Source organism: Periplaneta americana, chromosome 7 (genome assembly GCF_040183065.1).
Source record: "Periplaneta americana isolate PAMFEO1 chromosome 7, P.americana_PAMFEO1_priV1, whole genome shotgun sequence".
Classification (NCBI taxonomy): Eukaryota; Metazoa; Arthropoda; class Insecta; order Blattodea; family Blattidae; genus Periplaneta; species Periplaneta americana.
The window spans coordinates 151,003,675-151,017,673 of NC_091123.1; the positions used below are offsets into that span (position 1 = coordinate 151,003,675).

General features: G+C 37.2%; 1 protein-coding gene across 1 annotated transcript in view; it reads left to right on the forward strand.

Moving 5' to 3' along the window:
• Positions 1-13,999, forward strand: part of Erk7 (Extracellularly regulated kinase 7) — a 41,360-nt gene that overhangs the window by 5,627 nt on the left and 21,734 nt on the right. The window contains exons 3-7 of the mRNA XM_069831610.1: positions 263-393; positions 1,185-1,369; positions 3,613-3,752; positions 7,414-7,606; positions 10,633-10,794. Of these exons, the coding sequence (XP_069687711.1) occupies positions 263-393; positions 1,185-1,369; positions 3,613-3,752; positions 7,414-7,606; positions 10,633-10,794 (811 nt within the window). The remainder of the gene's footprint in view (positions 1-262; positions 394-1,184; positions 1,370-3,612; positions 3,753-7,413; positions 7,607-10,632; positions 10,795-13,999) is intronic.

Consider the following 13,999-nt stretch of genomic DNA (forward strand, 5'->3'; position numbering starts at 1 on the left):
CTTTAGTCTTCAGATTCCGAAACCTAGAAGATATTTCCTGCCACATATAACTCATTTTTAGAAAATTATGGATTTGGTATCTTTTGGAAATAAGCTCCATTGTTCTAATATTCACACAAAAATGTTTTCAAAGCAAATAATGAAATTTGAACCTGTACACAAGCAGTATAATATTGAAGTAAACACATGCAAGCTCACAGACACACACCCACACACAATATTTACGATTGAATGTTGACTTTTTTTTTGTATTTGTTTGTAGACACTGATTTGCATAATGTCATCAGGCGAGGCGCAATCTTGAAGGATGTCCACAAGCAATTCATTATGTACCAGCTACTCAAAGCTACTAAATATATTCACTCCGGAAATGTTATCCATCGTGACCAGAAGGTAAGTTCTTTACTCATGTAGTGTGCAGTTTAATATTACTAGAATTAGGTAAAGAAATTAAGGATGTTGGTTCTGAGGTTCTGAACAGAACTAGACAGAGATATAGCCGGAGATGATGCCATACTGACGATTATGCTCTGCTTCGCTTCAGAAATACTGGTAAACTTTAAACATTATCCCGGACTTATTTGTGTAGAGCAGCAGGTTTAGAATTCTGATTATCCACATTACAAAATTACTGTAAACTATGTAGTTTAGTGATTCAGAATATAATAAATAAGAACAGAGAAAATACTGCTCTGAACAGGACAAGCTCTTCAAACAGACTGAAGCTCATTGCTTGAAGTAGCACCACGTGATTTTTAACTGTTATTTAACGACATTGCATCAACTATGCAGTTAACTAGTATCAGTAGAATTGGTATTAGCAAAATGGGTGTTTGGTGAAATGAGTCGTCAAACACTTGAATTTACTTTACAGATGTAAAAAACCTCGAAAAAGCCTAATCTATGCCAACTGGGATTTGAACCCATGCTCAAGTGCTCAAGTGCAACCTCGGATCACAATCACGCTTGTTAGCTTGAGACTATGCTGGTGACTCTACGTGGTTTTCTCTGTTATGGCGCATAACACCTCATCTGCCTTCTCTCTTGCACCAAAATCTAGCACTAAATAATCTTGACTGTGAATGATCAATTGTAAACTTGTGAACACATTCTTAGAGGTCAGTAGGTCTATAGGAGGATGGAAACTGTCTGTTCAAGCACCTGTAACTTTGCTTTACTTTCAGCCATCCAATATTCTCCTCGACTCAAACTGCATCTGTAAAATAGCAGACTTTGGCTTGGCTCGCTCCATGTCACAACTGGGAACAACATGTGATGGGTCAGGAGAGCAGATGGCAGATCCAGCATTGACAGATTACGTAGCCACCCGCTGGTATAGAGCACCTGAAATTCTTATTGGCTCAAAATGGTGAGTTAAGATGTCTTGAAGTAAATACATTTTAAGATAAGGCAACATAATATTCGATGATGAAGAAGTAAGGCAATACATATAGCACTGATTTATATGTATCTGTTGAATAGGCCTCATAATTCTAATAAAACAACTATTTTAACTGAATCTACAGCAGCAGTAAAATAAAAGTACCAGTAATAAAATATAAGAATATGTCAAAGAACCCAGAAAATTATAAAAACTTTAGAAACTGTAAAGAAAAATAACTTTCAATGGATTATGTTGCACATAGGAATTATTGTTAACTAAGTGACAGATTCAATGGGGGGAAAAAAAAGAAGAAGAAGAAGAAGAAGGAGGAGGAGGAGGAGGAGGAAGAAGGAGGAAGAAGAAGAAGAAGGAGGAGGAAGAGGAAGGAGAAGGAGAAGAAGAAGGAGAAGAAGGAGGAGGAGGAGGAGGAGGAGAAGAAGAAGGAGAAGAATAAGGAGGAGAAGAAGAAGGAGGAGGAGAAGAAGAAGAAGAAGGAGGAGGAGAAGAAGGAGAAGGAGGAGGAGGAGGAGAAGGAGAAGAAGAGGAGGAGGAAGAGGAAGAAGAAGAAGAGAAATTGACCAAAAGCAGAGAACAGCGTCAATATGCAGGATGATTCACGCAGAGAAGTAATAACTTTAGCATATGGTTCTTTAAACCGTTTTGAGCAAAAAAGTTCATATGTTCATTGGTTCAATTTCAAATGATTTATGATCATTTATTTGCTAAAAATAAATTCATCAATATGAACTCTGCATTACTTTACGATTTTTTGTTTCATTCTCATAAATCATAATTATGTGGAGAACATATTGTTAAAATTAAGATAATGGGAGGTATGCCCACACACTGAATGTCAAACTGTCAGAGTCAAGGCCAAATTAATGTCAATATTGGTGACACTATCGATGTGCGATTCTCAAACGAGCGCAAAAATGTATTTATGGAGAGAGCAGTACATTTGAAAATCTACTTAAGCATCATCTTCGGCTACAATAAAACTATGTACGTATGTAGGTGTGAACATAGAATGTACATTTCTGACAATTAGTCTCTAAACATGTGTTAGAACTTTGAAAGTGTAGCTATTTTTGTAAATTAAGATAAGCCTAGTTCTATAACTATAGTTGAAAATGGCTCCATATTCATATAAATTCTTTTATTCAAAACTGCTTCAAAAGTCATACTCCCAAGTTATGACCCACCTTCGTGAATCACTCTGTATAATACAAAACAGAAAAATAAATTGCTACTAGATATAGAATATGTATAAGAAATAAAAAATAGAAACTGGAATGGATTGCTTTGAATATTACCAGTATGTCAGGAAAAAATAACTGCAAAATAAGAATTTGTACATGACAAAGTTGTCTAGTATAGTGTTTCTCAAACTTTGACCTGTTGTGGACCATCACACGAACTTTTGATTGCTTTGCAAACAATGTAACAAAATTTAATTCTTTTCAGTCACATTTATAGGACTATTTCGATTATGCAAAATTAAAAATGTTCAACAATAAAATGACCTTTTGGTCAAGTGCACATCAACACTATCTGTAATTTAAGATAATCTCATATGGATTTCAGCCGAAATAAGCACAGAGAAACATTTTATTTACTTATAGTCTTCTTCTTCCTCAGGGATTAGGTCCAGCGCCAATTCTGTTCTTATGTGAACGTGTCTTGCCATCTTATTTTCCGTCTGTCTATATTTCTGTATCCTCCAGTCTATAGTTTAATAATATTTTCGTTAGGTGTTCTTTGTGGATACAGTGATACTGGTTTATTTTTTGTTGTACAGTTTTTGTGTTTAAACTATAAGTAGGCTATACGGTATATTTAGTTCCTTGCAAATGTCTATACTTGTCTTTTGAGCCAATAGAATAAATCCAGCTATCAGTCTCAAGAGCCTCATTTCATCAGATTCTATTTTCCTTTTACCAATTATATTCAGAGTCCAACTTTCGCATCCATAAGCTTCCATTGGCACTTTAATTAAGTAATTTAATAACATCACTTAATTCACAGACTATCTGATATGTTGCCCAGGATAAGCAATTGTCTGCAAACCACACTTTAAGAAATAATGGTCTGATCGTCATGCATGTGCCGTATAAATATATACATACTTTAAGGCTCGCTCTGTTTTGAACTGTATTAGAGACGTTATGCTCATTCTCCTTGTATAATGTTTGTTCACTTATATTATATTTTTTGTATCTATATTGCAGGTACACTCAGGGAATTGATATGTGGAGTTTGGGTTGTATTCTGGCTGAAATGTTTTTGGGGAAGCCTCTCTTTCAAGGCACCTCCACTATAAATCAAATTGAGCTCATTATGGCTACCATACCATCGCCTTCAGAAGAAGGTAATAACCAGTATATTTTCTTAATTATTTTACTTTCCACTTGCTTTGATTATACATAGAGTTTTTGAAGTGACTGGGTGTAGAGGACACACAGGAACTTGATAATCCATCATGAACATCTGAGGGCAAGTCACATAGAAACTGTCTTTTCTCCTATTCTCATGGTGAATGACTTTTCAGAGCAATTAGAAAGTGAAGGCTTTCTCATCTATGACTTTGCTGAAGAAGTGCCTATATCCTTAAAATAATCTGGTATCTTATGGTAAGAGTTATGAGGCTTATGCAAAGATGGCGTTTTTTTTTAAACTAATAGCAGGTATTTAACCAGGGGCAGCTTATTGAGTAGTGCCAGTGTGCCATGGCACCACCAATGAAAGAAACAAAAAATAATATTCTAAAAAGGAGTTGTAATTATTTATTTCTACACATTTTATTCGTATTTCATCTGAACGAGCGTGCACACAGATCGGGACGCACTCTTGCAGCATTTTTCCAAACGTTGGAGCCAGTTTGGTGTGACACTGTCTGCGACCATGTAACACTGTACAAAAGGCTACTGATTATAGTTTATATGCGTTTCTTATGGCAGACTCTGAGCCAAATTCATTTTGACTCAGTAGTTAACATTCCACCCGCTAGAGTGCAGTAATGCAGAAATTTCGCTAGATTGCAGGGTTGTTGAAGACGTTAGGCAGGGAACCATCAAGCGCAGGCTTTCAGGAAAACACAAGTTAAAGTTCTGTGCCAAATCTTAAGTAAAGCTTAGATCATATATACCCCAGCTAGGTCGGCCTTATAGGCTTTGACATTAACAACTTTTGTCAGGTTTACTATGCTGACATCTAGTTGTTATATAAGGAGTCACGTCATAATTCCCATTTGAATTGCATTAGCGACTGTACTGCCATCTCGTGTTCGTTTACGGCGGATGGGTGGCAATCCTGGTTCTTTTCAAAGTGCAAACGATTTTAACATAGCGATGACCTATCTGTTACATATATGATCTAGGTGTAAAGTTACCAAATCAAAACTAATGCACACAACTTGGATTTGAATATGTAAATTATTATCCATTTAACTATATTGAATGCAGAGATAGTCAGTCATAGCTTTTTGTAGAAAGATAAATATTTTTGTTTTCATATTATGTAACACTATTTGTTAATTTTGTGTAATATTTGTTTTATTTTTCGGCAACTAAATATCGCTACACTGTTGCTAGTATTGATACTTTTGTTAACAATACATGAGATCTGTGCAGGACATGAACAAGTGTTATTCAGGCTGCTGCCTTGGATTCATCGGCCTGTTTAAATAAAGTGCAAACGTGTTCATTTATTATCTATATCATTATTCATTTCGTGTATTTTTGCCAGTAATTTTACTAGTTATAAAAGTTATTTGTATTTGACTTAACAATATGGTAGTGAGAAAGTTTTGCATTTTCTGTATTTGTAAATTTCGTTATAAGTTTCGGAAATGTTAATGTAACTGTTACTAGGTGCATTATTAACTGCACACCTGTAAAATAGCTGGTTTAATTAATGTTTTATTTAACATAATGTAAACCTGTGATTATCACCTTTCACTAGGGTGATTTGCGTGCAACCTTTTTTCATTTTTGGCACCACCACTACAATGCCTCACCGGCCGCCACTGTATTTGACTGTTCGTCATTTATCCATATGAAGACAGTTGTGTAGACCAATTTATCAACGAAGTCGTTGCCCAGGGTACGCCATAGGAGGCTGGTCTGCACTACACCGCAATGAGCTGATGATGGAGATTTTGTTGGGATGCCACAGGGGAACTGGAGCCACAAGTTATAGATTGGGGGTACACTGGAGATCGAAGCTGGGTCTACATGATTATAAATCCAGTGCTGTAGGCCACTAGATCACCCTGGTAAAGTTGGTGCTAGACCTAACGTCTGATGATCAGTGAGTAATACAGTAGCATGCAAATTAATCCGAACAACGTAATTACTTATGCAAAAACACTCAAACGGGATAAAAAAAGGATCTAAGACATACCTCAGTAATCTATGTGGCCTCCCTTGTTCCTAATAACAGCTCTGAGACGATTTGGCATGGATTCCACTATTTTCCCACAAATATTCTTCATTTCTTCATCGCGAAACCATACACCAATGAGGGCAGAAATCATCTTCTCCTTTGTAGAACAATCCATTTTTTGCATTCTTCTTTTGCAAATTGACCACAAGTTCTCAGTGGGGTTGATGTCGGGTGAGTTACCTGGCCAGGGGAGTACCTGAATATTCTTCTTGTTGAAGAATTCTGTAGTTTTTCGAGACGTATGGCATGGTGCCAGGTCTTGTTGGAACACACCTCTGCCATCCGGAAATGATTTTTGCACCTGGAGTACGATTCTGGTTTCCAATAAGTGAATATATTTGTCAGAATTCATCATTCCCTTGATAGGTATTAATGCTCCAGGCCCTTCATGTGTAAAACAACCCCAAAACATTACTTTAGGGGAGTATTTGGGTGCTTGTTGGAGATGAGCTGCTGTTACTTTTTCGGATCCTTTCCATACGTAAGAAACACGGTGGCCGTGGATCTCAAAATGAGACTCATCAGAAAAAAGTACATTCTTCCGGTCATTCACTGTCCAGTGTTGATGTAATTTTGCCCACATTAAGCGTTTTTTGCACATAACAGGGGTTAGCAGTTGCTTCTTAATAGGCTTACAAGCCCTTTGTCCAGCTTCCAAAAGCCTACGCCGCACTGTTGTGACATGAATATTCACCCCAGTGGTAGCCATTAACTCGCGGGTTAAGTCGACAGCAGTTAGTCTAGGATTTAATTTACTTTTCCTGACAATTAAACGATCATCTGCAGATGAAGTCTTCCTTTTCCGGCCACAGTTTCCTTTTTTCTGGGGTGTGATGGATTCAGTCTCCCTGTATCGTTTTATGATCGAATTAACAGTAGCCAAACCGATGTGACATTCTGCAGCAATTTGCCTCTGTGTCATAGAAGAATGCTCTGCTAATGTTATAATTTTAGACCGTTTTCGTGGAGTTGTATCCATTTGTGAAGACGACAGAATGTACACAGGATTGCAGTATTAAGTCTTCAACACAACTGAAATGCTTATAAATACAAAACGACAGGCAAAATGTCACATATTATAAAAAAAATAATAATGACAGACCTTCAACAATGGAATTACACGTACTACAGATGTCAATTAAAGCGGTATGAGCAGCTGTGAGGCCAACAATGACAGAAAATGTAAAAATATGTTGTGTTCGGATTAATTTGCACGCTATTGTATAATGGTCTTAACTAGGAAATACAAACTGGAACCCATAAAACCATTACAGATTTGGGAAAAGAAAATAAATTATAGCTATTCGGTTAAGTACCAGTACCTAAGAATTACACTAAACTCCATCCTTAGTTGGAGGCAACATTTTACAGTTAAGAGAATATATAGGAGAGTCATGGGGAAGCAAAATTCTGCGTCAAGACTCGCTATTGCACTGGTCACCACAATTACAATTGATAGAAGAGAATGGAAACTAGTCGATTACAAGGTGTGGAAATTGAAAATGTTTATCACTTAAGCCAAGACAATCGACAAGAATCAGTGACTTCCTTGCAACTGGAAACAAACTGATCTGTTTCTGTTGCAGACTTGGCCAGTGTTTGTTCCAGCTATGGCAGCCAGCTGTTTCAGAAGACACCCATAGTCCCTCAACGTACCCTAGAAGAAATGCTGTGTAATGCACCATTGGATGGTGTTGATCTCGTCTCCAAACTGCTGGTCTTCAACCCACATAAGAGACTCACTGCTGACCAGGCACTTGAGCACTCATATGTGCAAAGGTACACGTTGTTCATTTTGCTTCTCTCTTCTCTTGGTATGGATTATAGAAAAATCCACGCACACTTAGACTCTCATATTGGTCCGTCGAGATACCTTCACAATTTGATTTTAACGTGGACAAAAAATGACCAATCATTTACGAACGAAGTTGTTTTAAAGTCATTTTACCGAAACATTAAATTTTCCATGTTTAGAAACATTTTTCTCCAAAACTACTGGGACTACGGTTACGAAATTTTGCACGCAAGTTAATGTAATCAAGATGTATGAAATCATGCAAGGATATTTTAATAGCTTGCTTAGGAGTAATTCTTTATCCGTCAGCAGCATTGATTCTAGAGCTCTTTCTTTTTAATGAAATAAATATTTCAAGATAGCAATTAATATTAGAGGAGAAAAATTCGTTCTGGCGCCGGGGATCGAACCTGGGTCCTTGGTTCTATGTACCAAGTGCTCTCACCATTGAGCTACACCGAAGCCCAATCCACAGCATCGGATCGAACTTCCCTCCTCCAGTGTTTTTCCCTTTGTGGCCTGACTCCAAGTTGGGCATGCATGTTGACATTTTATTAAGTCAACTGCCATTATACAAGGAGCGCACTCAGTTGAGTGACTTGGTGGCCGGGATTCCACAGTAATGTGCACAGTGATCCGTACAGAAATATGCACTGTTGTTAGAAGAATTTACTAAAGATTGTTATTTTTTGGTCCTACAGAATATATCTGTTAAGGTAACAATTAATATTATAGGTTTGGTACATATTTATAATAATAATAATCCGTGGGGCTACAGCCCATGAAGGGCCAAGACCGACCAGCCGGCTGCTGGCCTCACGGCCACATGCCAAAGCAGAGTGGACGATCATCCAACCAGAATGGAGATATCGTGTGGTTAGCACGATGAGCCTCCCAGCCGTTATAGCTGGTTTGTTTAACTAGATTTCGCTACCTATCGTAGCTCCCCAAGTCCTTCACGATGCTGGGTGGACACCAGTCCCATACACTGGCTGAAATTCCATGAGAAAATTTCTTCCCCCATGAAGCGCTCATTGCTTAATGCAAGTCCTAAGTAGGATGCCTTAGACCACGACGCCACGGCACGGGACTTGGTACATATTTAATTTATATTAAATATAGCCCCCATGGAGTCGGTAAGTATGTAAATAGATTTTTCAGAAATTTGAGTAACACACTGAAGAGCAGCGTCAATAGCTAGCAATTCAGTATCAAGACTGGAAGAGGATGAACATGGTATGAAGTAACTTTCTTGATATTTTGTAATATAATACCCTGCTCCTGATATCCCATTATTAGAATTTAGAGATCCATATGTATAAGTTTGAAGGTGATTCTTATATGTGTTGCAGAGTAGTTCCATGGGATGTAATTTAAGAATGTATGGAGGATCATTTTTGGAATGATTTCCTGGAATTTGTATGCTATGTTCTGGAATCACCCATTTCCATGAAGGAATTTCGTTCACAGCTGGGGTTTTAGCAATAAGTGTGTCTGTGATATAGACTGATATTTCATCTTTGTTTATTTTATAGAAATTACACAGGATATTATCTAACAGTTTGAAGAACATCTAATTCATGATTCCATGACTAAAATGTAGCTAGGCTCTTTTAAAGCTTTTGGAATAAGCTTTATTATGATGACCAGTACTTAAAAATATCATGTCGTGGTAAAAGCATCCATTAATAATACAGTGTGTTCTTTGAATTAACCTTTTAAAAAAAAAAACCTACAAAATTAAAATTTAATTAAATATCCATGTAATACCTAGCTCTGTACATACATACCATGAACATAATGTGACAGAGCTGGGATCCGATCTCGTGACCGGTGGAGGGATTGCATGGTCGGCCATGGTTCGGCGCGGGTTGCGCGCGCGTCTGCTTCCTGTGGCGTAGAGAGGAGGGAGGAGAGGAGAGAGAGCGACCGTGGCAGAGAGGGGAGATATCCAGATTATTCGAGAATGCCATCTCTGGACATCCGTGGAAATCTCTAGCATCGTAGAAATTTCTCGTAACTATGGTTTAGTTATAAATACAACACGCAAGTGAACTTGAGTAGTAGTTTTGTTATACTCGGTGGACAGCAAGCCAGCCAGTCTTGTGTAGCAGTGAAGCCAGCTTCAAGACCGGAGTTCGACTTGAGTTGTGTCCGTAACTGTGGAACCGGAAGTCCTGAGTTTGAGTGCAGTGGACCGCAGTTGGCGGACCTGAGTTCGAAGTTCAGTGGATTGTCTCTGAAGGTCTGGGGTTCGAGATACTGTGAACTCGAGTGACTGAGCTAGAAGAACTAGCCAAGGCAAACGAACTGTGAACTGAGAACTGACAGTTCTGATTTGTAAATAGTGCTTTGTGAACATTAGTTAAAATTAACAGTTCATTGTTGTTCTCAATAATCCAAATAAATTGTCATTGTCGTCTGTGGAGTGCAGTAACGAATACTGTGTTGCTGTGTGGAGTGAAAATCCCATTGTTGACGGGAGTAGACTTAAATTGTAGAAAGTGATTATTATTGTCGTAACAATAAAAGTTACATATTTGTTTTGTATAAAAGTCACAATATGTTGCAAGTTTCGGGTTGGAACGAAATAAATAATAACTTTAAAGATTTGTTGAGTTTCATCTTGAAACTTTCAAGTGTATTTTAGACACAAGTGGACTTCCATTACAATCATGTATTTATTTCAAAATGTTAAATTTGCAGGTTTTTGGGAAATTGGAATTCAAATTTTTAACCTTTGAAAATTTGAAAGTTCAAACTGTGTTTATAATTAAAGATCTTTTGTAGAAGGCTTTATTTCCATATAAATCCAAATCACGTAAAGTGAAGTGAGTAGGCATTGGATACACTATTTCCATATAATGTACAATATTGTTGTTGTTTAGTCAACTGTCCGAAGACAGGTCTAACCTCACAAGTGATACCAACAAGGCACCACTTTTGAGGCAACTAAGCCAGAATATAGTGGAATAGGAATGTACATTATGAAGTTTGATTGTCTTTGCAGGTTTCGTTGTGAAGCAAATGAACCAGTTTTGGGCCATGCTGTATTACCTCCTCTCCGTGATGATGTTCAACTGTCAGTTGATGAATATCGTAATAAACTGTATGAAATGATGTCTATGGGAACTAAATCTCATGTTAGGCAGAAAGTTAATCGAGATAACAGGTACTGGTATAAATATTATAACATTATTTTTTACTTCCTAAAAGAAAATTGAAATTCGGAAAATATGTGTTGTTGTTAGCTAATGACAATTAGTTAATTATTATTCACCATCTTCTCTCTTATTTTCCAGTAGAGTGTTTCAATAATTCGGAAATTATTGTGGGTTACTCCAGAAATGTGTAAATTTGTGGTTCATTCATGAAGTAATTACCAATAAAATGAGCTCAAGTTTGAATGTTGAAGCACATTATAAAAAGGATTGTGCGGTATCTGTAGTAATATACCTATTTACTTGGTTATACTTGCTTCCTAATATGTGTGTCCAGCTGTAAGCTGATTACACACTGTCCACTGTAAATCAAATATGTAATTTTCCAGAACTCAGTGGCGGCTGATTGACTGAGGCAAGTGAGGCCGGGCCTCAGTCACTTGGCTTAACTGAAATCAAATTTTGTGTTTCTATATAATGTATTAGTTATTTGAATGAAGCATATATCGCTGTAGAAGCATTTGAAAACTTTGTGATGTATATAGACCTGTTTTGCAGTAAAATTTGTCCCTGAGGCCAGGATTGCTCATGCCGGGTCTGGCTTGTGATGTATATAGACCTGTTTTGCAGTAAAATTTGTTCCTGAGGCCAGAATCGCTTGTGCCGGGTCTGGCATTATGCATTTCATGTCCTTTCGCGGGCTTTGAGTTTGCGCTTAAAACGTTGTAGCTGAGGCACAATTCGTCTGGCCTGGTCAGGTTTCACTTCTCCCATCCATGGGCCGGCCTCAAGGGTAGAGTGGGGTGGGAATAGCTGTGGTGACTTGTCTTCCTAAACAGGCCATAAATAACAAAATTTCAGCTCTTTGGTAGGCAGAGACCCACTCTATTCTCTCCCCTTATGTCTTAGTTTATGACATAAGCGAGGGTGTTCTACTATTGTATTTTGTAGTACAGTAGTGAATCTGGGCCATTGTTATATATTTCGGGAAAATATAAACAGAAACAAATGAGAGAAATAATGCTGGTGCAGTTAATTCATTGTTAGAGTATCCTTTTTCGAGAAGAAATAATACTGAAATAAAGGAAGTTTTAAATAAAGAGAGAGAGACTACCGAGATACCTACGACATCGCTGACAATTTTTCTGACAGATAATCTTAAAACGCGGGTTTCTATTGCATCCTGGTATGGGCCACATAAATGGTTAAGTGGTAATGTGGTGCAAAATAAACTTCTCTTGACCTTGTTTGTTGCTGTCAAAGGAAAAAAATAAAAAGAAAAGAAAGAAAGGGGAATTTCAACACATATGGGTTGCTTCATCACACTGAAACAATCACAGAAACTCAGAGCATAACAGCTTATTTCGTGAGTGAAATTATTATTTTTCATTCATAGTAATAATAATAATAATAATAATAATAATAATAATAATAATAATACAGTAATAACGATATTAATAATATAATAACAATAATAATATCATAAACAAACATTTCCTATCGGAGGCACTTAAACTAGTTGCATCTGGCCTCACCGAGGATTTCGATCACCGGCCGCTACTGCCAGAACTGTGGATTGGTGAGAATTACATGTAACGGGTGATTTTTCATTATTTCCTGCAGTTTATTGTTGGTGTTATTACATTGAAGTAAGATGTGTTCTAATGCTTCTTCTTCTTCTGTTAAACATTTTTACATAGTGATAATTCTGACAATTTAAAGCACTGCAGATAAGCTTCCGTAACAAGGTGTCCAATTCTAGCCTACGCAGCAAAAGTTTGTACCTGTCTGGGAATATCACAGTAGATTTTAATATTGTTGGGTTGTTTCAAAATTTTCCATAGTGCTCTTCCTGTTTGTCCACTTAACCAATCTTCTGTCCATTGCTTATTTATCATGTTATGAATATTATTTATTATTCTGTTAAGGGAATCTATAGGTTGTGATTTTGGCAAAAGATTTGATGCAGTTTTTGCTATTTCATCTGCTATCTCGTTACCTTGCACTCCACAGTGGCCTGGTAGCCATATGATGATGATGATGATGATGATGACGACGATGACGATGACGATGACGACGACGATATGTGGAAAAATTGAAGATCTTACTCCCCTCCCTCCATGAAAAACAAAAAACCTAGCACCTATGCTTCTCAGACAGATGGTTGGTTTCTAGCAGAGATGGTAACTGACATATGAAATTATGTGATAATGAAAGGTTGTAAGATTGACAAAGAAGCAGGTCATGGCCCATTTGTAATTGATATTATGCTGGCATTCCGCTGGAAAGACTTGGGATAACCATGAAAAACTAAATTCAGGATGGTCAGTTCTTGGGCTCGAAACCCGAACCTTCCGAATAAAAGATGGGCGTGGTAACCACTACACCACAATGCTCGGTTTATGTCATTTGTTTGATAGTGAACGCCACCAAAATGAATTGTGTCTCAGTTTCCTAAACTGATTGGATTTTAAGACTGTTTAATTATTACCTTCGTATTAAAGGGACAGCACAAGAGTCCGTGTCTAGTGTGTTACAAGCTATGACTAGGGAGCGGATTTTTATGTGCTAAAAATTTAAATATATTTATTTTTTATGTGCTAAAACGTACGAAAATATTTGCTAAAAATAAAAAAATATATATATTTTTTTAAATGTGACAAGAATACTTTACTCAGTTTGGAAAAAAAAAAAATGTTACTAGGTACTCACCCACCACACTTGAGTGCTAGCAGGGGCGTATTTTGCGGGCTACCGGGGCTACCGGCGGTAGCCCAAGGAAATTACAAAAGAAAAAGTTTATAATATAACATAATGTAATAATTTTGTATTATTAGTTTTACCATAGTAATTAAAATTAAAGTAATTGTTAGATATATTTTGTGTAATAATAGGGTCAGCGGTAGCCCAAACCCTTTAACCAGTATACGCCACTGAGTGCTAGTAGTTGGCCGAGAACTGCAGTGAACAACAAAGGTCATCTCCAAATTCTCCATCACAAATGCATGCCGATTATCTCTGAACAACGACTTACACTGTGAAAACGATCTTTCCACATCACAGGACGTCAGACGTGCATATTTAAAGAGAGAAATGTCACAAACACATACACCGTCAATTTCACCTACAGGGACACTCTCCAATACTTGAGCAACTTTACACATTTTTTTTATATCCACTGTTTTTCCCAAACACGTTCTGGAATTTGTCCCTTAG